This window comes from Dermacentor silvarum, chromosome 11, assembly GCF_013339745.2.
Source record: "Dermacentor silvarum isolate Dsil-2018 chromosome 11, BIME_Dsil_1.4, whole genome shotgun sequence".
NCBI lineage: Eukaryota > Metazoa > Arthropoda > Arachnida > Ixodida > Ixodidae > Dermacentor > Dermacentor silvarum.
In genome coordinates, this window is record NC_051164.1 from 10,075,970 (window position 1) to 10,103,759 (window position 27,790).

At 47.5% G+C, this 27,790-nt stretch overlaps 1 protein-coding gene across 1 annotated transcript in view; it reads right to left on the reverse strand.

Moving 5' to 3' along the window:
* The window catches only part of LOC119433642 (uncharacterized), a 187,998-nt gene that overhangs the window by 83,024 nt on the left and 77,184 nt on the right, over positions 1 to 27,790 (reverse strand). The window contains exons 9-10 of the mRNA XM_049659073.1: positions 14,380 to 14,494; positions 14,238 to 14,310 (exon numbers count right to left, since the gene is read on the reverse strand). Coding sequence (XP_049515030.1) covers positions 14,238 to 14,310; positions 14,380 to 14,494 — 188 coding nt within the window. The remainder of the gene's footprint in view (positions 1 to 14,237; positions 14,311 to 14,379; positions 14,495 to 27,790) is intronic.

Below are 27,790 nucleotides of genomic sequence, written 5' to 3' on the forward strand. Positions count from 1 at the left end.
AGTTCCTCCTTGATGACAGCCCTGATGAGTTCGCGCAAGGCGCCGACGTCGTTGCCGAGGGTAACGGCAGAGAGCTCCCTTGAAATCACGGCGTCGCGGTTGTATTGCCTGGCCCGTTGTTGAAGGGCCTTTTCCATGGTGGTGGCTTCGTCGTGGAACTCTGCCACTGTCGTCGGCGGATTTCGAATGAGGCCAGCAAAGATTTCCTCTTTGACGCCGCGCATTAGGTGGCGCACCTTCTTTGCTTCCGTCATAGAGGGGTCCGCACGTCTGAAGAGCCGATTCATGTCTTCTACGTACGCCGTCACTCGCTCATTCGGGCCTTGGATTCTCGATTCCATTGCTAACTCCGCCCTCTCCTTCCTGTCCGCCCTGGCGAAGGCACTGAGGAACTGCCGACGAAATTCTTCCCATGAGGTCAGTGTCGCCTCGTGGTTCTCAAACCATATTTTAGCGGAATCTTCAAGAGCGAAGTACACGTATCGAAGCTTACGCTCGTGGGTCCAGTCGTTGACGTTGGCGACCCGGTCAAAATGGTCAAGCCAGTCGTCGGCGTCCTCTGAAGCACTCCCGTGGAAATGATTCGGCATCCGGATCTGATTGACGACCACGTGCGATGCTGCAGTAGCGGCAGGAGGTGGTTGGTTCGTCATTCTACTTCGTTCGGGTAGCAGACCGTGCTGTGGCTGGAGTCCCTGGAGACGTCGGCTGGTACGTACGTGCACAGGGGTAAGCTCGGCCGAACTACTCGCCGGGCTTTGGTCTGGGGTACGCTCCGGAGATCTTAACATCGACCGTACCCAGCACTTCCACCAGAAATGTCACCCAGCTAGTATAGCTAGAATAGTTGGCCAGCAGCAGATAGGCAAAAAAACACGTCAGCCTTTAATAATAGCTGGACCTCGGAGAGCGCGTGCGCAACCACGAACTTCGTCGTTCTCGCCTCAAGGGGCCAGTGTCACCACGTGCCAACTTATTTCGCGTCAATATTCATCGTCACTTGAATGTGCGAGCACTCACTTTCTGCAAGAAATTTGACGTTATGCGACGTGGTTAACGCACCAAGAGCCTCAAAGTGGTGTTTTGCACGAGGGGAATTCGTAAAGGCGTAACGCACACCTGTTGTCCCATTGGTCGGAGCTCCCGTCAAACAATCTCGTTTAGAGAACACAAGAGCGCTTCCCAGCTGCAACATATGTTTTCTGCTTCTAGGGGCTCTCTTCTTAGGTCAATGGTAAAGTCACAAACGGCCAGTAAATGGTCTACAACAACAAAGTTGGAAACGAGCCAATGAAAGCAGTTGCCTTAAAAACTCTTGACGTGCCATTTGCCCTGAAATAAACTGACGCGCCTGTGCGTCATGGTAGCTACAGCGCGACAGACGTAGACAAAAGGATTACACGGCGACACAATACGGCGCTAACAACGGACGTTTATTCGAAGAAAACATCCAATATATACCACGCATGACTGGTCACGCATATCACGCACAAATTATCACGCAATATACGTATGCCAAGCATCACTGAAATCCCGATAACAGGTGCGTGACTTTGGGCCGACTGTGAAACACCCTAAGTGGGCACAACGCTTTCCGCGCATCCTAAATATTACAATTCAATTTGCGATAGAGTCAGGCCGCCTCGATCATCGGACCACAGCATCTTTGTGCACCCGGTCCTTGCGTCTTCGTCTCACGTGTTCCTCAGACCAGATGCTGTAAAGGCGCCTCTTACACCATACTACGACGTGTCCTCCACAAGACGAAGAAGTCCGCCAGCATCCTACTTAATGGCCGCGAAGAGGTCCTTTCGTTAGACCGCCTCAAACCGGCCTACGTCGAGACGCCTCCCAAGGAGCTCCCCGCGGATGTCGCCGGCGCACCCGTCGATCACTAAGACAGCCTCATCTCTGCCTCGTCGACGCGAGCATTTCGCCGTCCCGTCTGGGCGGGAGGCCCTGTAGCGGCCACCGACGATGCTAATCTCGGCCGGCGCCTTGAGGCCGGCTGCGAATGACAAGGAAAATAAAGTTGGGCGGCGCGTGCTAGCGGCGCAAGCACAGCACGCGCTAGTCCGTTCTGAAAGCCTGCTGAGCTGGCCCTCTTGTTCTGGCGATCCGCTGCGACCCCTCGGTTCCCGATAAGCCTTTCCTCGTGGTCTGTGGCATCGGGGAACCCCTCGCGAAGCACTTGCAGTCCGAGCACACGTAGGAGAAGTGGGGCGAAAGTTATGCACAGTGTACAAGCGGCGCACAGCCGACGACACGCCGGGATGACGTCGCGGCACATGCGCAGTAGCGCGCAGCTGGTGGTAGCTCGGCCGAGCCGCCGCCAGAGGCGCCTTGTGCTGCAGTCACGCTGCAGTCACCATTGTTGTTCACGCTTTACATCAAGGGCATAGAAAGACGACTGGAAAACAGCGAATGAGGTTTTGATTTATCCTACATGCGTAATGGACAAATGGTGCAACAGAAGGTCCCTGGACTGATGTACGCAGACGACATTGCGCTACTAGCGGACAATAAAAAAAACACCGCATATCCACGGGGTGAATGATGATGAGTGGGCGAAGTTCCGGAGGGAATCATCGGTAAACCGTGAATCTTCCGTGTAATTCGCCCAGTCTCGCCGCACTAAATCGAACGATTGACTTCCACCAATGACACGCGCCATATGTGACGTCATTGCTATTTTATAACAGCACCCTTCATTATAATTGCGCCATCTCCCGCTTAAGGGGACGCTAGCACAAACGCGTTAGAAACGTGCAGTACTCTAAGGGGAAGAGGCCACAGCGTCTTACGCAGCCGTTTACACATGCCGGAACGTGCACCACGTTTGCCGACTCCATCAGCGTTTATGAATACGCGGGTAAGGCGGAGAGGCCACAGCGTCTTACACCAGCTTCTTGCACGGGCCGTAACGCGCTAGCACAAACGCGTTAGAAACGCGCAGTCTTTCGTTAATGTTGGGTATTTATTGCCATCGTGCTGCGTCTGTCCATGTGCGCTTCGTGGCGTAGTGGTTAGCGCCACGCGTTCAGAAGCGAGGGGTCCCTGGTTCGAATCAGCTACGGTCACAACTCTCGGATTTTTTTTTTCTCATAAAAAGTAGACGTGGCTACCTACTACGACGACTACTACTACTACAAAGGAGGGACAGACCCACACCCTAAGGAGCTTCGCCCCTAAAAGATTTACAGATACTTGCGAATATCTGTGGGAACGCAGCGACAAATCTAGGCCTTAAGTTTAGCACAGAGAAATCAGGGATTATGATCTTTAATGAACACACGAGTAACTTCGTGGTGTCAATTCAACAGCAAGTAATACCTATAGTGAAGCAATGTAACTACCTCGGCGTACACATAAACGAAGGAAAGAATTACTCAAGCAACCACCAAGATAATCTGAAAATAAAGGGGAAGCGGAATGCAGCAATAATGAAACCCAGAGCACTGTGGGGCCACAATAAGTATGAGGTGGTGCGTGGAATCTGGAAAGGAGTAATGGTGCCAGCGCTAACATTCGCAAATGCCATTATATGCTTAAAATCGGATATATTGGCGGGTTTGGAAGCTAACCAAAGATCAGTAGGCCGGTTGGCTTTGGGAGCACACGGTAATACGACAAATGAGGCAGTGCATGGTGACATGGGTTGGGCCTCTTTTGAAGTCAGAGAAGCACAAAGCAAAATTAGTTTTGAAGAAAGGCTCAGGAACATGGATGAAAATAAATGGGCGGCTAAAGTGCACAAGTATCTCTACATGAAAAGCGTGGACACAGAATGGAGGAAGAGGTCAAGGAAGTTGGCAAAGAAGTACAGGATAATCGGAACTGTAAATAGACAACCAGGGGTCATCAGAAAGAAAGTGAGAGAAATAGAGACCGTGAATTGGATGCAAAGAATGGAAACGAAAAGGACAATGGAGATTTACAAGAATGAGAAGAAAGAAATTAGAAGGGAAAATCTGTACGATAACACAAAGGGCAGTGCCTTGCTATTTGAGGCTCGAGCCGGTTGCCTAAGGACGAAAACATATCGGAACAAATATTCGGAACTAGATGAGACATGTGTATGCTGCAGTAAAGATCCAGAGACCACTCAGCACATCCTAATGGAATGCGACGGTATCCACCCAGCGACAACCGTAGGTAACGTGCAACTCCCAGAAGCGCTTGGGTTTAAAGTGGAAGGAAACATAAACAGATCAGCCGTAGAGATCAGCAAGAGACGATTAGAGTACTGGTGGAAAAAAAGCAGGGAAAAGATGGATACGACCTGATCTCTTAAAATCATAAGCAGCGGTACAAGGTAAACTTTTGAAAAAGAAAAATAATGAGAGGTATACAAGAATGCTAGATAAAGAACATGTATAGTATACCTGATTAAATCAAGCAGGCTAGGTGACTATTTGTCGCCGCCCCGTTTCAAAGGGGATGCCAATAAATCATCATCATCATCATCAACGGACCCCGCTAGCGTTCGGCTAGAGTGTACTAGATTCAAGTGTACTAGATTCTAGTACACTCTAGTTCGGCGCTAATGCGGGGAAACGGAGAGGAGTGGATGGCATCGGCAGCACCTCTGCGCGTTGCCTCGTTGGTGCTGCTAAAATTTGTTTCTCTCTCTCTTTCTCGCTCTCATTTTCTCTTTCTCTCTCCCGAGCATAGCGCGCGACGCTCCGCGAGGTGGTTGCTAGCCAACGCAGTGGCAGGCGGCACACATTACGGCCGGCTTAAACAGCCCCGCTGTTAAAACTGTGTAGCAGGCTTAATTTAGATAGTGTTCTCAAAGGAATAGAGCGCGTAAGCGAGATTGCCTCGATGTGTGTTTCAGTGTAAAAACACATATAGTTGACGCCCCTTTCAGAGCAATCGTCTCTGAAAATGGCACATGGCAGAAGTCCGTTGCCCTATTCTTGCAATAATCGCTTAGTCTGTTCCACATTGATGACCAGTTTCTTGTAAAGAACTCCAGTGTTGTCCTAGACTACCTGAGGTCATCCTCACACGAGAACCTTTAGGCGTTTTCAATAGACATCAATGATTTGTTTTATACTTTACACCAGCCTTGTCTGCTCTCCTGTGTACAGAATGGTATCGATAGCTTTGGAAGTGTCGCCTTTATGAATTTAATGGGGGTGTCATGTAGTGGCTTTTTGGAGTTTTTACCTTCAGTCTACTTTCATTCAATGGGGCTGCCAGCCATTTATACAGGAGGAGGGGTTATGTATCGCCTTCTGCATCACCCCAGTTCTGAGCGATTTGTTTTTAGCATAACTGGACACAGGCGTCTGCGGTCGCCTTCATGAATTTAGCATCACAAAGACCTTTACGTACGTGGATGATTTTAAAATTTTTTGAATTGCAGGTCTGGCTGTTTGAAGACGCTAGCTACAAGCGCACTTTCCTTCGTACGTCCGGGATTATGACCATTTTTTACCTCATGAGTTGCCGTCTGACGGAAGCTTACGCTTCCTCGACATTAGGTTTTTATTCCGAGACAAACGTGTATACTGGAAATACGAGCCTCGTGCCAATAAGCCACTGCTCCCGTATGCGTCGGCGCACTCAAAGCTGGTAAAGAGGGGCATTGCGAAGTTATGCCTGTCCAATTTTTTACCCAGAGCTCATGACCAACAGCTTCTCTAAATAGATTCTTCACCTTAGGAACGCGGGGTGCCCAACGCATGCCCCCGTAAGCACTGTTGAAGGCCTTTTGAAGCGCATGTCACCACAAATAACTACTGCCACTCAGGCTTCCACAAATTACAATAAAGTTTCGGTTATTGCGTACATCCACGGAATATCGCATCGACTGAAAAGCGTTGGCCAGCGGGCAAGTGTAAAAAAGTGGTTTTCCCCGCTCCCGATGAATTGGAATTTTTGTGCAGATTGACCGGTGCGTGTGCCGCCAAAGAGTTTGTCTGCAAAAAGAGACATCAGTCAAAGTTCATTGACTGTGCGGAAGGAATCGCTTACAATCTGCCTTTGAACTGTGAAACCAACTATGCTGGTCAGAGCGGTCGGTGTCTTAACGGAAGGCGTCGGGAGCATCGCTACAATGTCACAGAAGTGAGAGGGGGGTTTCTGGATGGGCACTGTAGAAATTGCAAGCGTAATCAGGCAAATGCCACAAATAAGGCCACGTGTAGTCTTTTATATAGTGCCTGCTCAATTGTTAGCAAAAGTAATCAGTTAACCCACGAGATCATCGAAGCGGAATTGATTGACAGGTTTAGTGACACCTGTGTGTCGAAACCGCCTAACGCCCTATCTAGGAAGGAGTTATCTTTCTTGCGTAAAGATAGGAACTTTCCGCGGGCGGTGCACACGTGATGTGTCGCAGATTCTCACTTTCAGAAACATATTTGATCGTATCTTATGCCCTAAATGTTCTTCAACCGTGCTCGTCCCGTTTTATCACTCTCCCTGTTTTTTTTTCTATTCTTTTCAAGGTTTTTATATTTACTTACAGTTAAAAAGAACTGTTTCGTAGTGGTAAATTTCAGTGTTTTGCATTGTTCTGCATTGCATAAAACAAAACTTTGACACAAGTTGGGCTTACAATGTTTTTTTATTTCTTTGTTTTTAGATGCTTTATTTCTATTTGCTGAATGTGATTGCCATTAATGTTTTTCGCCTCCCTTTTTTACCTTGTATATTGTTGTAATGTTAGCTTTGATGATGTTGCATTCCCCCTATGCAATACCCTCCAACTGATGGCTTTTAGGGTATACTGAAATAAATAAATAAATAAATAAATAAATAAATAAATAAATAAATAAATAAATAAATAAATAAATAAATAAATAAATTGCATCTGACACACCGTTACGTCAGATGCAAGACGGTGTGTAGCTTGTTGAGGGACATGGCCAAGGTTGGGAGCGCCATCGCGAAAATAGAGTCCGCGGCGGCGACAGAGGCGCGCAACATGTTCCGGAATACCGCAAGCGGAGCACACTGGCCGGTTGTCCGGAGTGCGCCAGGGGTTGATAGCTGGTCTCGGATGCGAGAACGGTGCATAAACCGGCCGTACAGGACTTGGCGGCGTGTAGAAGTTGGTGGCTGGGCTGGATGGAACTGGCGTCGGTTGGGCATGAGACCGTGTAAGGGCCTCAGCATAAGTGAGCGGCGCCGTAACCTGTAGCGGGGCCGTAGGCCTAACTTGTAGCGGTGCTGTAACTTGCGGCGGCGAAACAGGGGACGGAAGGGCCTCAGCAACTTGCGTCTGGATAACCTGACGAAGCGACTGGTCCAGTAGAGGCTCGGTGACCGACTGTGATGAGCAGGTTCTTTTTTGTGTTAATGTTTTCTGGCGGTTCTCTGAGGCGGAGCCTCCCAGAACCTAATCGAGGACAAAGCCGTTTGTTGTGAAAAATACACACAAACTTTTAATGAAACTAGAAACGAAAATTAACCCATAAAAACAAACACACAAAGATAACATGAAAACATGTAGCTAGAACGCTCATGATATGAGGCAAGTTAGGGCAGGCTGCGGGTGTGCGTATGCACTACAGTCTCGACGCGGAGCAGCGGAGACGAGACGACGAGATAAGCGGTGTTGGTCTCACCAAAAGACGTTGTGGCGGAGCGTCGTACAGGCTGCCAGAGCGTGGCAGCTCTGGCTCGGAGGGGGAAGACAGGCGGCTCGGCAGCACGAGCCGACGGTGGTGGCGTTTTGGTCGGGCAGCTGATCGTGGCACTCGGGCTCGTAGCCCGACAGCTCAGGTTCTGCCCACGGACGCAGACGCTCACCAGCCTCGGGCAGCAGCAGTAGATTATCGGGAAGAGTAGCGACGCCCAGGAAGGCAGGCGGCTTGGCAGCAGGGGTTGACGGCGGCGGCGTCCTGGCCAGGCAGCTGGTCGTGGAGCTCGGGCCCGTAGCCCGACAGCTCTCGTTCTGCCCACGGGCGCAGACGCTCGCCGGCCTCGGGCAGCAGTTCTCGAATGGATGGAGTGGCGGCGCCCAGGAATGGGTTGGCAGGAGGCCCCGGCCGGGTGAAGTCCTGGTGGCTCGGGTCCGGAACCCGACGGCCGTCTTCAACTCCCGATCCGGTGGCCGACCTTGTCCTGGTGCCGCTTCTGGAACTCCTCCCCTTACTGCCAGCGCGGCTCCTTTTTCTGCTGCTCTGGTCGATTCGTCGACTTCTCATTGGCTGCTCGAGGCTCCGTGTTCTTCTGTGATTGGATTGGCTTTTCTTCTTTTGATTTCTTTTCTTGCGCCGCGTGTTCACGCGCCGGACGGTCTTCGGCGTCGTCGTTTTCGGCGCGGCGCGGTAGAGCGGCGCGCGCTCTCCTTGTCGTCTGCTTCTTGTTTGAAATACAACGCACCTTGTCGCACACCACAAACATCACCGTCGCGCACCACACATCACACCGACGCCACAAGAGAGAGCTGACGCGCAACTTCCTCGCGTACGTATTGCTGAATTTGAGGCAGCAAGGAGGTGTAGTCAATACAAGCGCTGCTGGGAGCCAAAGCTGAAAGGTCAGCCGGTTGCATTCCAGGGCGACGTGTGGTGATGCGCTGTTTACGCAGCTCGTCAAAACTTTGGCAAAGTTCAATAACCCCAGTAACGCTCTGTGGGTTTTTGGCCACGAGCATATGAAAGGCGTCATCGTCTATGCCTTTCAATATGTATTTGATCCTCTCAGGTTTCGACATGGACGCATTCACCCGCCTACAGAGGCCGATGATATCCCCAATGTAGCTCGTGAAGGTCTCATCAATTTGTTGAGATCGTCCACGAAGACTGTGTTCAGCGCGAAGCTTGCGCACCGCTGGCCGCCCGAAAAACGAAACGAGGGTCTCTTTGAACGCTGACCAGGTGGTAAAATCAGCTTCGTGGTTCTTGAACCACAGGTTGGCCACGCCGGCAAGGTAAAAGATGGCGTAAGTCAGCTTGTCGCGGTCATCCCACTTGTTGTGAGCGCTAACACGTTCATACTCGGCCAGCCAGTCTTCCAGGTCGTGACCGTCAGTGCCACTGAAGACTGGAGGATCACGCTGATGAAGCACCCCAGAGCACACGACAGGTGTGGGAGCGGGAGCAGCTCGCGAGGGGCCGGCGTCCTCGGTCATAGCGCAGGCAGATGGTAGCGTACGGCTGCGGAGTTCCAGGACGCTGAAAGGGACGACCCAGCACCTCCACCAAATGTGACAAGAGTATTCGGCAGGTAGACTTGACGAAACTTGACGGTTAAAACAAGCTGGTTCGTTCGAAACTAACCTAGCGCGAACCACACGATCGTCAACGTCTTCTTCCACAGTGGCTGGCACAGAGCTGGTGCCGATGTGCTTCGGTACAAAATAAATAAATAAATAAATAAATAAATAAATAAATAAATAAATAAATAAATAAATAAATAAATAAATAAATAAATAAATAAATAAATAAATAAATAAATAAATAAATAAATAAATAAATAAATGTGGTTGCTTGATTCGGCAGAAAACACTGTTGTAAGTCTGCGCTCGTGTGTCTTAGCCTCTTCTCTGTCCTCGTCTTGTGCGCATAAAGTTATTTCATGTCTTACCAACGTGCCCAAACAGTCACCTTAGTGTATAATCAGATTGCATGCGCGACTCCAATTGTGTAGTAGTTTCTGGGAAAAATGCGGGCGCCAACGATTACACTGGAACCTTCGACGAGTGATGCAATGAAGCCGACGCGCTTGACCCGCTTATTAGATATTCGACGATCGCCGACTGTGCTCGCCACTATCGCTATGCTTTGATTATAGCCTGTTTTTCTGGACACAGGTTCACCCAATAATGAGTTCGCTTAGTCATTCACAGTTTCGCTACTGTGTTCTTGACCGTCACTACCACGTGACACTATTGCCTATGTTTCTATCGAACCATGTGCTATGTGTAAGTAGACTGTATGAGCGATGAAAATAGTGTCGTACACTATAGAATGGACGCGAAGATCACCGATGGCGCTGGAACCTGTGCCGAGTCATGCACAAATATTTGATACATCTGCCCCGTTGATTGCATTTGGACGATCGACGCCTGAGCTGCCACTAACGTTGTGTTTGAGTGCAACTTGCTTTTGTGAGCACAAGTGGGCCCAATAAAGATTTCGTTGAAAGACTTTCAGAGTGTATATATATATATATATATATATATATATATATATATATATGAAGAAAGTTGTGCATGGAATCCGATGTTTCCTAAATTGGAATAAGTGCAGGCGCACGTAGAAAAGCGAAAACAAAACATTTAATTTCGATGTTGCGGCCGGGGTCCAGCCGCAACGTCGAAATAAAATGTTTGTTCTTGCTTTTGTTAGTGCGCCTGCAATTCTACACAAACACACACATATGCGTATGTGTGCTGGTAATTTCATCACACCACCTAATGTCTGTGCTCCTTCACTTGGCACCCATTTCATAATTCTAGTAGATCACAGACTTTCAGCCCTACGTATTCTGTTTAATCCCAGCTAGAATATCAGCTATCTCCACTTGCCGTCCAATGACACCTCTGTCTTGCATTAGTCATATATATATATATATATATATATATATATATATATATTTATGTATTGTAACGATGTTGAGAAACACAGCTTAGCAAAACAACAATACTTATTAAGGGCAAACCTGTGCCCACGCTACAGCGTACTAGAATTCTAGTACACTGTACCCACGCCTAAAAGTCACTGCGGTCGCGAAGAATGCCCGGCAGTCGCGTTCTAAAACTGGCGTCGAACCGTCTTTTTTCTTCTCGCGTGATACCTCGAGCGCGTGGCGCATGCGAGCCGGGTCCAACCGGGTGCTCGTGCCACGAAGATCGCTGCCTGTTGTTGCTGAACAACACCATGGTATGGCGTGCACAGTGTCCAATACCAAGGGCGCGCAACATGAAAGTGGCCAAGTTGTCGCGGGAATATATATATATATATATATATTGTGAGACGTCGGCCGATGCGATGCCTTTATTTCTGAGCAGCCGCCCGAGTCAGAGACGAAGCACCGCACGAGACAAAAGATGATGATGAGTCGTATGTACAAATGAAGACGACGATATGCACAAATAGCGCTCACACAAGATGATGAGTCGTATGTACAGATGACGACGACGATATGCGCAAAATGCGCTCACACTAACTTCCCCCCTTCAGGAAAGCGGTCAGCAAGACCGCAAGCTAGAAAGGGTAGGTACGGCGAATGTAAGGTTTCAGGCGAGAGACGTGAACGATTTCAGTAGAGCGGCGGCGGCGGTCAGTAGCTGAGCTGACAGGAGTGACGCGGTAGTTAACGGCCGAAGTTCTTTGCAAAACGGTGTAGGGGCCGAGATATCTCTGGAGAAACTTTTCACAGAGGCCCGGTGCGCGAACAGGTGTCCACAAAAGAACTTCGTCGCCTGGGCGGAACGAAGCAACGCGACGCGTTGCATCATAACGAATTTTCCTTTTGTCCTGAATGGTAGCGGTGTTGGCGCGAGCAATTTCACGGCAGCGGGCGATGCGAGCAGCAAATTCTTCAGGAAGAGACGCGGATGGAGCCGCAGGTGCTGAAAGGAGTGTAGTGTCCAAGACGAAAGACGGCGCACGACCGTACACAAGGAAGAAGGGACTGTAATTGGTTGTACGTTGGACGGCAGTATTGTACGCAAACGTCACGAAAGGTAGGATGGTGTCCCAGTTGGTGTGATCGGGTCGAACATACATTGACATCATGTCGAACAAAGTTCGATGAAAACGCTCGGTAAGGCCATTTGTTTGCGGATGGTACGCTGATGTGGTCTTATGGGTGGTGTCAGAGGCCTGGAGGACTTCACGAAGAACATGCGAAAGAAACATCTTGCCACGGTCACTCAGGAGGACACGAGGTGCGCCGTGGCGCAAAACGATAGCGTGCACGAAAAAGTCGGCGACTTCGGAGGCAGTACCAGAGCGGAGAGCAGCTGTCTCCGCGTACCGCGTGAGATGATCCACTGCGGTAACGATCCAGCGGTGACCAGCGGGCGTGAGTGGGAGGGGTCCGTACAAGTCTATGCCCACAATTTCGAAGGGGGTGGACGGGCATGGTAGAGGCTGCAGAGGACCGGCTGGAAGGGATGTCGAGCGTTTTCTGTGTTGGCATGACGCGCAGGAGCTAACGTATTTGGCGACAGAGACGGAAAGACCCGGCCAGAAACAACGCGTTTTGATGCGGTCGTAGGTCTTAAGAAAGCCCAAGTGGCCAGCCGTCGCGTCGTCGTGAAATGCTTCTAATACTTGGAGTCGAAGTGAGCGAGGTATGACTGGTACCCACCGGTTACCGGAAGGATGGTAGATTAATCGAAATAACGCTCCACCCTGAAGCTTAAAACGTGAAAGTTGTCGCCTTAAGCGACTGTTGGGGGGTCGTGCCAAGCCAGTAAGTCGGTCGATCAGCGTTCGGCAGTATGGGTCAGTACGCTGGAGTGAGACGAGGTCAGTGGACGGAAGAAAGTCAACTGAGGCAACCGCCTGTCCCGGGCTACTGGACGTGTTCTGAGACGTGTGGCTAGATGGGGACGTGCAGACCGAAGGTGAAGCATGGGCGTTTGGAGACAGCGGGCAGCGTGACAAAGCGTCGGCATCTTGATGTTGTTTGCCGGACCTATACGTGACAGTAAAGTCATATTCCTGCAAGCGCAGTACCCAACGGCCTAGGCGTCCAGACAAGTTTTTCAGGGACGACAACCAACAGAGGGCATGATGGTCGGTCACAATTGTGAAATGGCGGCCGTAGAGATAGGGTCGAAATTTTTGTATTGACCACACGATGGCGAGGCATTCCTGTTCTGTAATTGTGTAGTTGCGCTCAGCAGGAGAAAGCGTACGACTTGCATAAGCCACGACTTGCTCTTCAGATTTCTGATTCCGCTGCAGCAGGACAGCGCCAAGTCCATGCCCACTGGCATCAGTGTGTAGAATAGTAGGGGCGGTTGCATCGAAATGACGGAGCACGGGCCCTGACGTGAGAAGTCGTTTGAGGGTCTGGAAGGCGGCTTCACAGTCGTCCGACCACACAAAGGACGCGCTCGAAGTCAGAAGTTTGTGTAGAGGAGCGGCGATGGTGGTGAAGTCACGGACAAAGCGGCGGAAGTAGGACGCGAGTCCTAGAAAGCTGCGGAGTTCTTTAAGTGTGGTTGGTGGCGGAAATTGCAGCACTGCAGCGATTTTATCGGGATCAGGCTGGATGCCATGCTTACTGACGACGTGGCCCAATACTTTAATGCTTCGGCTTGCAAAGCGGCACTTTTTAGTATTGAGTTGGAGACCAGCCTTTGCTAGACACGTCAGAACTTGGTCTAGACGTTGTAGGTGCTGGGAGAAACTCGACGAAAAGATGACAATGTCGTCCAAGTAACAAAGGCATGTCTTCCACTTTAAGCCACGGAGTACTGTATCTATCATACGTTCAAACGTAGCTGGCGCATTGCACAGTCCAAAAGGCATCACGTTAAATTCGAAAAGGCCATCAGGTGTAGCAAACGCAGTCTTTTCTTTATCTTGCTCATGCATTGGAATCTGCCAATATCCTGAGCGCAAGTCGAGGCTCGAGAAATGCGATGCCTTTATTTCTGAGCAGCCGCCCGAGTCAGAGACGAAGCACCGCACGAGACAAAAGATGATGATGAGTCGTATGTACAAATGAAGACGACGATATGCACAAATAGCGCTCACACACAAGATGATGAGTCGTATGTACAGATGACGACGACGATATGCGCAAAATGCGCTCACAATATATATATATATATATATATATATATATATATATATATATATACTAATTTGACAAGATGCTTACCCACGGAAGGCCACAATACCGTGGCGAACTGGGCAAGGAAAGCTACACTTTATGAAGTTTCAGGTATGCGTTGACCACTATCAAAGTGGCTTTATAAATGTGGTTTGCAGTTTGAACGATTGGCCATAGTGTAATTACCAAGCTTTGCGTTGTTGATATAGTGCAGTAGTTGGTCTACTCATTTAGTTTTAAATGGTTTTGACTGTGTCTACCTCCCGTACGATAGATGCATGCCGAAGAAAGTTCAAGCGCACAACGGCAGGTGGACTCAGCAGGCAGGCGCAACCAAGTGTTTGAGTGCTTCCTCTATGTCCTCTCGTTTCCTTCATAATGTCATATCAAAGATGCCATGCAATTTCGTGCGCTCGTCATGCCTTTCGGGGATGTATGTGGTGAAGCGGTGTTTGCGCTAGACGCGGGCATCTCACCTGCACGGCCTGGTACATTGGTTCTGGCAGTAAGGTAGCCAGTTCATCGTCTTCATGTAGTCGTTGCACTTCACTGAAAGACAAAAAGCCTCACATGAATTTACAAAAGCCTCACAGTGCCAGTGGCAAAACGTGCACTCACAGTGGGCCAGGTATTCGCATAGGTTTCCTTTCAGAACGTGCTTCATTGAGTAGAGTTTGGGGTAACAGTCGCACTGGTTCTTCCACTGGTCGGCTAGGCACTTTTCGCTGCATTCCTGGTGATTAGGAAATATATTCTGAATTACGAATTTCTGTTTGAATCGACATTTTGGTGCTTATTTACGCCCACACCCGTTAGAAGGCAGCCATTCAGAGCTACAATTCAAGTGCAACAGCGATTTTTAAATAAAGCAGTGCACTGAATACAGAAAGCAATGAAAGCCTGAGATGCGGGAGGGGGCTATTGCAGCGTAAGCTGTTATGAGCTCATTCCAATAGCCGTTCGGGTCGCAATGATGCCGCCGCCGCCGGCTCCCACCGCGTAACCGCTATCGCCGAAAACGCGAAAAAAGTACCCGATTCTCGCCGGGATCGAACCCGCGCCCGCTGCGTGGCAGCCGGATACTCTAGCACCGAGCTTCGCAAGCGCTTGCTATCGGGCCGCGGTAAATACCCTAAGGCAAACGCAGGGTGAGACGACTCGAGCCTCCGCCAGTATGGTGGCGCCATCTATGTAAGATGCCTGCCAACGCAGCGTCCGCACGCAGACGAGTCACGCAATCAAAGTGCTCCCGAGCTTCCAAGCCTCCGCCAGTGTGGTGGCGCCACCTAGTTAAAGTGCCTGCGAACGCGGCGTGCCCGACATGTAAGTTGCAGTTGTAAGGCTTGATCGGGCTCAGCAGACTGCTGTGCAGAGAGCCTTACAAGCCTCAGCTCGCCGTCGACGCCGGGCGGACAGTTGAGATCGTTCTCGTCAAAACGAGGCGAACAGACTGCCGCGAAGACTGTGTTGCGCGTGGTGCCCAAATTGAAGCTACTCTTGAGCCGCTCCACCAGCTTAGGCTGTAACTGTGCTGCGTGTGCCGCGCAGGCCTGTGACCTTTTTTTATGTATTCGCCTATAGAATAAATCAATAGAACATGCCCGACCTTTGAGAATAACCCACCAAACGAAGTTTTATTTAAGAAACAGAACAAAAAAAAAAAGAAAAAAGAACGAACGCCTGCAAATATTTAAATTATTGGTACGACGAGAATATTGACAAGGACGAGGGAGCACATAGAACAGGTGCTCGCTTGCAACTGTTGTTAATTGGAACCGTCACGTCAAAAGAAAAATTCCGTACGATGTTCTGCACAGTGAAGGCAAGCATAGGCGAAATGCACTGAAAAAAAAAAACCTGTCGACCATATCAAAATGAGTTTTGCTTAGCTAAACAGGTGTCAAAACACGGGTCACCATTCCGGAGAATAAAGTATGCCTCTGCAGCTCACTTTGGGCGATTTGGGCGATTTGGTTGATCTCGACAATGTTTTGAAAGCAGCGCTATGAACGAGGACGAAAAGTACAGTAACAAAAGGTGAGCGCCCGTCCTGTCGTTTATGTACATTTCGTCCGCGTCCATCTCGCTGTTTCAGAAACACTGTCATAATAGACCCCAGCAACGGCTTGCCCAAGCACACTCATCTCCATGAGCAGTTCTGTGAGCAAGCGTCTGACTTCTTACGGCTAAACCATGCTTTCTTGCCCTGTCAATAATACATCAGCAAGTAAGATACAAATGACACGGGGACAATGCTACATCGACGAGACTGGGCGTTTTCTAAACGTGCACCTGCGAGGGCATACCTATTCGTTACGATTTCTTCCTTGTTTCTGGTTGGTCAAGCACTGCACCACGTGCCGAGGCCAGCCACTGTCTGAAAGTACTAGACGACTTGAGCGCAAACTCCCAACTGGTAATGGCATTGAAGAAACATTATTTCATCATGATGATGTTTATTGACTTCCCTTTGAAATGGAGCGGGGACAAATACTCACCTAGACTGCTTGATTTATTCAGGCTTTACTATATCTATCGTTATCTAGCCTTTTGCCTGTCTGATCTCGATCTTAACTTTCGTATTTAAAACCTCTATCACTATATTGTACCATTATCTTCGTTCGCAATGACTGCAGTTCTATCAATCTCTTCCCTGATTTTTTTCCACTAGTACTCTAATCGTCGCTTATTATCTCGACCGCTAACCAGTTAATCTTGTTTGAATCTCAACCCTGAATCGCAACGCTGATTCCCAACGCTCCCTACGGGTATCAGTGGGTGAATATTTTGGCATTCCATTACGATGTGCCAATCTTTTTTTTTCCGTCGCCCAGATGCGTCATGCTGTGGCGAATATTTGCTCAGCGATATTTTTGACCTCAGGCAGCCGTTTTTGTAAATCTCCGTTGTCTTTTTTTTGTTCGTACTTTGCATTTAAATTACCGTCTGTGTTTTTCTATTTACATTTTCAATTGCCCTGTACTTGGTTTACAACTTTCTTGAACTCTTGCTTCATTCCATGTACACGGTTTTGAGATACATATATTTCTGCACTTTAGCCGGCTCTTTCTTTTCATCCGTGTTCCTTGGATTTCACCAAAACAAATATTGCTATGTGTTTTCCGTCTTCAAAAGAAACCCAACCCATCACACCTTGCAGTGCTTCGTTTGTGGTTGTACCTTGGTTGTACAAGGTACAACCACAAACGAACCAGCAAGTCGGCCCACCACACTCTGATTAATCTCCAATCCTGACAATATTCCTGATTATTAGCACAGTGTGGCATCTGCGAAAGTTAGCGCTGGCACCATTAGTTTCCCAAAATCCTCGTACCACCTTGCCCAAAAGTGCTGTGTGTTTCATTATTGCTGCATTGCGGTAACCTTTTAGTTTTGGGTTATAGTAGCGGACGCTTGAGTAGATCTTTCCTTCGTTTATGTATACAAGCAGATATTTATATTGCTTACCTATCAGTATGACACCCTCTTGAATTGATACTCATCACTTCAATAAAGATTATAATTCCCCGTTTCTTTGTGCTAAACTTAAGGCCTAGATTTGCCGCTGCGTTGCCACACATATACGCAAGTGTCTGTCTGTAAACCTGGTGAATTGTCGGTTAGTAGAACTATGCCGTCCGCATGGATCACTCCAGGGACCTTCCGCGCTGCACCTTTATTAAATTTGATGCTGATGATGCTGATGACGGTTTATTGACATTCTCTTTGAAACAGGGCGGTAACAAATAGTGACCAAGCCTGCGTGAATTAATCAGGTATGCTATACATGTTTTTCATTCTAGCATTCTTGTGTACGCCTCGTTCATGTTTTTTTTTTTTCACTTCCTCAAACTGCCTTGTACCGCTACCTATGCCTGTAACGGATCTGTTCCGATCAAACTCTTCCCTGAAGGTTAAGGTTTGACGGAAACCCGTCTGGTGGGCATGCAACATTGCGAAGGGTAGAAATAATACGGGGTACTACACCGACCAAAGTAAAGATTTAATAAACAAAAAAGTCGCTGTTTCGCCCGAAAGGCGAAGCGTCGATTGCGATAGCAAATTACTGGACAGCTATACAAAGTTAGGATAGTAGTTTTATTGGCCTATAAGCTTGTAAACATAGACACAATAACTAAATTGACAAGCATGGTGTCACGCGCGCACAAACATGAACGCATCTCACTCGATGACCGCGGAAACTCGCTGGAGTGAGTCAGCGCAGCAGCAGCAAGCGAATTGAACTTCGTGCCGGCGCTCGCATGAACGCGATCTTAGCCGCGAAAACACAGGGAGGGCAGACTCTGCCCCCGCCCTCCCTGTGTTTTCGCGGTTAAGATCGCGGTGAAGCGAGCGCCGGACGAAACTCGCATCACCTGCGCGAGCGGGCCCTCACGGCCTAGAAAGCCCCCCCCTCCCCCCAGAGCCTTCCGCCTGGCGGGAGCTCGCGGCCGCAGTAAAGCGCGGCCCCTCCACGTTCCTAGCCTCCCTCAGGAGCGATGTGCGCGACTGAATACTGCATGCGCCCTTCTTTCCCGCTCGGCGTCCCGCCCTTGTGCGCGAGAACCGTGACTGCCGGCTCATGGTCGCACGCTTTAACTCGTGCATATAGCGTACGGCGCGCGGCGGCGATTTTATCGCCCGTGGACATTAAATTAATTAATTAAATTACGGGATTTTACGTGCCAAAACCACGATCTGATTATGAGGCACGCCGTAGGGGGGCGACACGTGGTTCCATACATGCGTCAGGCACAATGTATCGACGCGTCATGCGGAAGCGTGCTTTCCGCCGCAGGGAAATACATTCCAGCACACCAGCAACGCGCTGAACTGTTGTCGACGCCGTCGGCGTTTTGCCCGGGTTCGCACCGAACTCGCGCGGCATTGGTGACTGTTGCCGGTGCCTCTGGGGCGGATCGGAGGTTGTCGACGAGATCAGAACGGGACACTCATCGAGCAGCGTCAGATGTCTTTGCCACCTTCTCGCCTCGTAACGTTTTTATATAATTACGCATTTGGTGCCGTAGCTAAACGTCGCCTTCCGAGTGGAACAAGTTGCCTCAAGAGCAAGTGTGCTGTAAAATTGAAGATTTGTTTATGTCAATGCTGTAACCCCCCCTGCTGTAGCGCCTTCGGACAATGCGGGGTAATATCTGAATAACAAAGAACAAAAAATTATTCCAGATAAAACAAGTCAACCTAGACGCAGTAAGGGTAAAAGCAGACCAATTGCAGGCTGGTGCTCGCAAGCAAATATGCAGCTTTAGAACACAAAAATGAGGATGACATAGAGGTAATGAATGAAACCGTAACTAGGCTGATTTAAGAAGCAGCAAATGAAGTGCTAGGTAAGGCACCAAGGCATCCAGTAGGTAAGCTCTCGCAAGTAACAAAGCACCCAATAAAGAATCGACAAAACATGAAAATATCCAACTCAAGATATCAGATAGAATTTGTTGAACTGTCAAAACTGATCAACAAGAAGAACGTAATTGATATTCGAAAATATAACGTGGAAAAGATTAAGGAAGCAGTAAAATATGGACGCAGTATGAAATCAGTGAAAAGGAAACTTCGTAAAGGACAAGGGAAGATGTACGCACTGAAAGATAAGCAGGGTAATGTCATCAGCAATTTCGATGATATAGCAAAAGCAGCGGAATAATTTTATATTGGCCTGTTCAATACTCAGACCAGTCACGCTACCTTCATTTGCAGTAGTGATGAACAGGATACAGAGGCTCCTACTATAACTAGCGATGTAGTTTAGTTAGAAGAGCCTTGCAAGACAAGTCCCGGGGAAAAGCGGCAGGTGAAGATGGAATAACAGTCGATTTAATCAAAGATGGAGATGACATCATGCTTGAAACAAATCTTGCTGCCCTTTATACACAATGTCTCACGACTTGAACTGTACCAGTGAACTGGAAGAATAACAACAATATACTAATGCATTAGAAGGAAGACGTTAAAGAATTGAAGAGTTATAGACCCATTAGCTTGCTTTCAGTATTGTATAAAATATTCACCAAGATAATTTCCAGTAGAATTAGGGCAACACTTGACTTCAGTCAACCAAGAGAAGAGGCTGGCTTCAGGAAGGGATATTCTAGGATGGATCACATCCATGTCATCAATCAGGTAATCGACAAATTTGCGGAGTACAATTAACCTCACTATTTTTCAAAAGATGAAGCGCCAACAGTGACAGCACACTAAGAAGGAACAAAGACAGGACAGGCGCTTCCTGTCTTTGTTTTACTGGAACATCACTATATGGCCTCACTATATAGAACCTCACTTTACTGTTTTACTGGAACCTCACTATGTGGCTTTCATAGATTATGAAAAGGCATTTGGTTCAGTATAGATACCAGCAGTCATAGAGGCATTACGTAACCAAGCAGCACAAAATGAATACGTGAATATCATGGCAAATTTCTACAAAGATTTCACAGCTATCTTGATTCTGCACAAGAAAAGTATAAAGTTACCGATCAAGAAAGGGGTCAAGCAAGGAGACACAATCTCTGCAATGCTATTCACTGCATGCTTAGAAGAGGTATTCAAGCTCTTAGACTTGTAAGGCTGAAATGCCGACACCGCGTTTCACCGCATTGCAATGCCGACAACGCGTTCCAGCAGACCCGCTCCGTGAATGCGTCTCTCTCTCTTTCTCTTGCACTCATTTTCTTTATCTCTTTCCCGAGCATAGCGCCCAAAACCTCTTCTTCACCTCGCAGACACAGGAAGATAGATAGCGGTGTGGGTCAGAGAGCAAACGGGGATAGCCGACATTCTAATTGACATTGAGAGAAAAATGGTACTCGGCAGGCCATTTAGTGCGTAGGGTGGATAACCGGTGTACCATTAGAGTTACAGAATGGGTGCCAAGAGAAGGGAAGCGCAGCCAATGACGGCAGAAAACTAGGCTGGGTGATGAAATTAAGAAATTCGCAGGTGGAAATTGGAATCATCTAGCGCAGGACAGGGGTAAGTGGAGATAGCAGGGTGAGGCCTTCGTCCTGCAGTGGGCCTAAAAAAAATTGCGTAGCTTGCATTGGAGGCGCATGGCTAAACAGACAGTGGAGCTGATGTGTACCTAGCTAATCCTGGCTTTTGATCTACGCTAAGCATTACTAAGTCATCCCCAGCATTTTCCGGAATTTATTGATTATTGATTGGACATCGATTGGCTATCGCAAAGTATTGGTTACTTATATGGGCTAGGCCAAATCATCCCCAGCATTTTCCAGAATTTATTGATTATTGATCGATTATCGATTAGTTATGCATTGGCTATCGATTGGCTATTGATGGTTGACTAAGCTTAAGCAGGCCCAACCATGCTTAGCTAGACTTAGCCAGGCTCAGCTTCGTTAGTTCACATGGGTATGTACCATTTAGCTTGGACCCTTTCTGCACTACCGCCAGGATCGGCACACATTTTCTGTTCGCGGTTGACACATTACGCCCGGCTTAAACAGCTCCGCTGTTAAGATAGGCCGATTAGGTTGATGATTATGATTTGTGAATGTGCAATAAAGCTGTCACTGCTTTGTGAACTCACGTTTCACTTTAGTGTTACGACCAATTAGTCTGAAAGGGAAATTTTGTCTTTACGCCTTGAAAGGCCAGCTCTAATGAAAGTTTATTTTGACTAGACTGGTTATACAAAAGTAGCATATACTACTGAGGTCATCTTGACAAAGCGGCACGTCTCGTAACTGTGCAGTTTTTTATTAGTACCATATAAATAGCGCCTGACAAGACGACGCCTCCTAGGAATTTGGCTTCGCTATTTTTCAGCGCGCCGTGGGCGTCGCCTTATTTCCGAGGTCATACGGAGGAGCCGTGATTTCTTGAACATTCCTTTCTTCCGGCCATGCGATAATGGCTGCGTTTTTTTTACATTTTGTATATAAAGAAGTCATAGTTTCGCCCGAAAGGCGAAGCATCAATTGCGATAGCAATTTAGTAGAGAGCTATGCGGAGTAAGGATAGTAGTTGTATCGGCTGTATAAACTTGCACACATTCGCTTATTAACTGAATTGCACAATGCCCTTTTTTCTTCTCATCTACATTATTGCTATCTAGTTTGGTCAACAGGCTCTAAAAAATCTTCGTTTCTGTCTTCCAAATGTACTAAATAGGTGGAAACTAACAATTGAGAACTTGACTATTTTATCAAAAACAGAGTTATATAAAATGATGGGTTTACTTCAACAATTATAGAGCATCTGGTTTTAGTGTTATGTAAATGTTTTATACGCAATTTCCTGTGAAAGACCACATATGTATATGTATTTTTATGTATCGTTGTTTTCTGCTGCCTGTGCTTGTTGTTTTGGTTTGTTTTAGGGGTTATGGGGCTCGTCAAGCTGCTTCTATGCAGGTGAACTTGTCTGTGGCGCGAAATGCATTTTGTGAAAAGGGGACAGAAGAGAAGAGACAGTGAAGCGCCAAACTACCAACTGTTTAATGACAGCGCCAGAGCACACAGAAACAAAGTTAACTTCCGCGCGTGCGCAGAGAGCCAAGGTATGACATGGAACTACGTGGTCATGATAACATTTTATCAAGAAAGCACATTTCCGCAGAATACAATGTGATGGATGTGTCACTAACACAATCAGACCCTTTCTTTTTAATAAAGTAAGCTTCCAACAACTCCCTCGAAGTTTTGTCGCTACTTTTGCCCAGAATCGACACTTGCTTAAAGCGTGGCTCACAATGACAGGCCTTACAATGCGCAGGAAGATGCGCATTGTCACACTTACCAATACTATTGGCATGCTCCCTCAGTCTGTCATTAATGCAACGTCCCGTTTGTCCAATGTAGGACCTACCGCAGTCTAGGGGTATCTCATAGACCACCCCTTCAATACAGCTTCTGACAGGGTTGGTGTGCTGCTTCTGGCAGCCCCGCGGCCCATCGCGTGTGATACGAGGGCATAATTGAGCCAACTTGTTGGGAGCTGAAAAAACAACGGGAATGCCATATCTGGTAGCTACCTTCTTGAGGTTATGGCTCAAACGGTGAACATATGGGACTACCTCTGGCTTAACACGCTCCCTTTCCTTCGAGTGCGCCTTCACATTGGCAGTGGAGGCTTTCAACTTTTGCAGCAGGGACTCAATCACAGAATTTAAGACAGACTGAGGGTAGCCAGCCCTTAACAGTCTCTCAAGCTGATTGCGAAAACTCGCCTGCATCTGATGTACACATGACTTGCGCAGAGCCGATTCTAGGCAAAGTAAGGCGATTCCACGCTTCACAGTCTTAGAGTGTGCCGAGTCGTACTGCAACAATTCTTTTTGCCTCGAGGGATGTACGCACAGCAAACGTGATCACTCAGAAGTGTTAGGTTAAGGTCTAAAAATTGCAACGTACTGTCCTTCGGAAGCTCATTAGTAAATGTAAGTCCTTTTGCATTTACTCTAAAAACTTCTAAAATCTGCTCAACCATTTCATGGCATGGCAAAGGGCACCTATTGTCAATAACAACTAAAAAATCGTCAACGTATCTAAAAACTTTAAGAACATTGGGATGAGATGAAGTAAAAACACATTGCAGTGCGTGGTCAAAGTAAGATAAAAAGATGTCACATAAGATGGGTGCTACACGTGAACCAATGCAAATGCCCTTTTTCTGCAAGAAAATGCCATGTTCAAAAGAAACAAAGGTGCGGTTGAGGTAAGCTTCCAAGAGGGAAACAAAATTAGATGCCGACATCTCCATTTGTGACACAAAACCAGCTTCGCCACTTTCATCTATGCACTGCATGACTGCTTTTAGAAGCTCATGATGTGGAACTGAGTAAAAAAGGTCATTCACGTCAATAGAGAACACATAGCCTATTGCTTGGCTTCCACGGAAATAATCAAAAACTTCATCCGAGCTTCTCGTCAAGAAAGGGTCATTAAAATCAAGAAGCTTCAGAGCTTTTAGCAAAAAACTGCTAACCTGATATTGCCATGTATCGCGTTCACTAATAATCGTTCTAAACGGGACGTCAACCTTATGGGTCTTGGCACTGAAGAAAGCTGTAAGAGAATCCTTTTTGCTCTTTCTAATCTGCTTAGCTAATATTTCACAGCCAATTTCTTCACAGAAAGAAATCATGGTTTTCTTAACTTTTGATAAGCTGGCTTTAACAGGTTTGAAGTTCTTGTTGATGGCCACTAGTGCTTTGTCATTAAAGGCTTGTCTAGGCAGAGCCACAAAACCGCCTTCCTTATCGGACAGCATTAGACAGAGTTCATTGTCTCTGAAAAAAGACACCACCCGTTGCAACACTCGCGCCTGACGACCAGTTCCGGCCTTGGGGGCAGCCCTGTGTAGGCTGTCTACACCATCTAGTAGGCAACGCTCGCGTTGTTCCTGGGGCGCTTTTTTTGCGACTTGCCGATTCCACGCCAGAAATTCTTGTGCTGGAACCTGAGGCTCAAGTCCGTATTTCGGTCCCTTGTTAAGAAGGTTGGCTATGTCGTCGGGAATATTAGTATATTAGAAATTGGCTGTGAAATATTAGCTAAGCAGATTAGAAAGAGCAAAAAGGATTCTCTTACAGCTTTCTTCAGTGCCAAGACCCATAAGGTTGACGTCCCGTTTAGAACGATTATTAGTGAACGCGATACATGGCAATATCAGGTTAGCAGTTTTTTGCTAAAAGCTCTGAAGCTTCTTGATTTTAATGACCCTTTCTTGACGAGAAGCTCGGATGAAGTTTTTGATTATTTCCGTGGAAGCCAAGCAATAGGCTATGTGTTCTCTATTGACGTGAATGACCTTTTTTACTCAGTTCCACATCATGAGCTTCTAAAAGCAGTCATGCAGTGCATAGATGAAAGTGGCGAAGCTGGTTTTGTGTCACAAATGGAGATGTCGGCATCTAATTTTGTTTCCCTCTTGGAAGCTTACCTCAACCGCACCTTTGTTTCTTTTGAACATGGCATTTTCTTGCAGAAAAAGGGCATTTGCATTGGTTCACGTGTAGCACCCATCTTATGTGACATCTTTTTATCTTACTTTGACCACGCACTGCAATGTGTTTTTACTTCATCTCATCCCAATGTTCTTAAAGTTTTTAGATACGTTGACGATTTTTTAGTTGTTATTGACAATAGGTGCCCTTTGCCATGCCATGAAATGGTTGAGCAGATTTTAGAAGTTTTTAGAGTAAATGCAAAAGGACTTACATTTACTAATGAGCTTCCGAAGGACAGTACGTTGCAATTTTTAGACCTTAACCTAACACTTCTGAGTGATCACGTTTGCTGTGCGTACATCCCTCGAGGCAAAAAAGAATTGTTGCAGTACGACTCGGCACACTCTAAGACTGTGAAGCGTGGAATCGCCTTACTTTGCCTAGAATCGGCTCTGCGCAAGTCATATGTACATCAGATGCAGGCGAGTTTTCGCAATCAGCTTGAGAGACTGTTAAGGGCTGGCTACCCTCAGTCTGTCTTAAATTCTGTGATTGAGTCCCTGCTGCAAAAGTTGAAAGCCTCCACTGCCAATGTGAAGGCGCACTCGAAGGAAAGGGAGCGTGTTAAGCCAGAGGTAGTCCCATATGTTCACCGTTTGAGCCATAACCTCAAGAAGGTAGCTACCAGATATGGCATTCCCGTTGTTTTTTCAGCTCCCAACAAGTTGGCTCAATTATGCCCTCGTATCACACGCGATGGGCCGCGGGGCTGCCAGAAGCAGCACACCAACCCTGTCAGAAGCTGTATTGAAGGGGTGGTCTATGAGATACCCCTAGACTGCGGTAGGTCCTACATTGGACAAACGGGACGTTGCATTAATGACAGACTGAGGGAGCATGCCAATAGTATTGGTAAGTGTGACAATGCGCATCTTCCTGCGCATTGTAAGGCCTGTCATTGTGAGCCACGCTTTAAGCAAGTGTCGATTCTGGGCAAAAGTAGCGACAAAACTTCGAGGGAGTTGTTGGAAGCTTACTTTATTAAAAAGAAAGGGTCTGATTGTGTTAGTGACACATCCATCACATTGTATTCTGCGGAAATGTGCTTTCTTGATAAAATGTTATCATGACCACGTAGTTCCATGTCATACCTTGGCTCTCTGCGCACGCGCGGAAGTTAACTTTGTTTCTGTGTGCTCTGGCGCTGTCGTTAAACAGTTGGTAGTTTGGCGCTTCACTGTCTCTTCTCTTCTGTCCCCTTTTCACAAAATGCATTTCGCGCCACAGACAAGTTCACCTAGGAAATATCAGCACCAACTTGCCCAAGAAGAAGTTCTTTTGGCTTCTATGCAGCTTTTTTCCCGTCATACCCAACCACAAATGTACATTTCTCATGCACCATGTGGTTAAATAAACTCAAACTGAAACTCAATTAACAAGCACGGTGTCAACGCGCACAAGCAAGCATGAATAGATCCTACTCGACGACCGCAGACAACTGCTGTCAAAACGCTGGCGTGAGCAAGCGCAGCAGCAGCAGCGAGCGAAGGTTCGTGCGGTCTATCGCTTCAATGGAAACTGAGCGGCGAACGCGCAGCGCATACAAAGCTATGCGCCGTCGGCAGATCGCTTTCAAGAAACGGTGCGGGCGACCACCGCAGCCGGGCAAAGTACAAGTATACGCAGTTGCGGGCAGAGTAGAAGCCGCCTCCGTCCCTCCCACGCTGCCTTCCCGCTTTCCTCCTTTCGCGTGCGAGACTGACTCACCAGTTCCCCTTGCGCGGTTGGTGCCGCAGCACAACGTCGCCCCCCCCCCCCCCCCCCCCCACACACACACACTCCCACCCCCCGGCCTTTCGCGCGACGGTCGCGTGTGCTCTTCGCCGTGCGTTCACTCTCCGTGAAAGCGCGCGTCCCTCACGCGCTTACACTCGCACATACAGCATACGGCGGGCGGCGACGATTTCATCGCCCTTTGACTTGATACGGAAATTCACGGCGACGACTACGACGACGACAGCGACGACGACGGAAACGCCGACGGCACAAATCCACTTGAGGTGTCCATATAATTTCTATGGCAATAAAAATCGCAGTCTCGCCCAAAAGGCGAAGCATCGAATGCGATAGCAAATTAGTAGACAGCTATACGAAGTAAGGATAGTAGTTTTACTGGCTATATTTATTTATTTATTTATTTATTTATTTATTTATTTATTTATTTATTTATTTATTTATTTACTTATTTCAAAATACTGCAGGCAGCAATGCTGCCCAAGGAGGAGAGGTTTACATCAAGTGCAATGACAAAGATTTCACAAAGGAATTTACATTTGTACAATCAACAACTGACGCTGGCAGACAATTCGACTCTTGAATTGTGAGCGGCAAAAAAGACTTCTGAAACATCTTCGTCCTCGCAAAGTACGGGAGGATAACATTCGAGTGATTAATTCTAGAAGACCTGTGTTGTGCGCGGGAAAGATAATTTTCGCGCGGCAGACTGATTCTGTTCTGATAGATTAAATGAAGCATTTTTAGTCTCGCAATCTTTCGGCGGAAACGGAGGGGTTCCAGATTCAGTCGCTGGAGCATGTCAGTAACAGATGAAGGAGACCAATAGTCAGATAAAATAAATCTAGCAGTGAGGCGCTGAATTCGTTCTACTTGTGCAAAAGGTTTAACGTAGTATGGGTCCCATACTGCGGAAGCGTACTCAAGGACTGGTCGAGCTGAAGTGCGGTATGCCTCGAGTTTAACACTTGATGGTGAGTCTTTTAATTTCGTGCGCAAAAAGCAAAGTTTATTAAATGCTGTTGTACAAACGTTCTTCAAATGCTTGTGTCATTTTAAGTTACTTGTGAAAGTTTGTCCTATATATTTGACAGACGTTACTGACTGAATAGTTTTATTACCTATGTAGTACGGATGCGACAGTGGATTTTCTTTGTCGTTATTTTCATAGCAACTCTTTTATCAAAATTGATTTGCATACCGTTTCGTTCGCATCAGTCCGCCAGTTTACGGAGGCTATTGTTCAGTAGTGTTTGGCAAGAGGAGCTATTGACAAGACTATACATCACGCTGTCATCG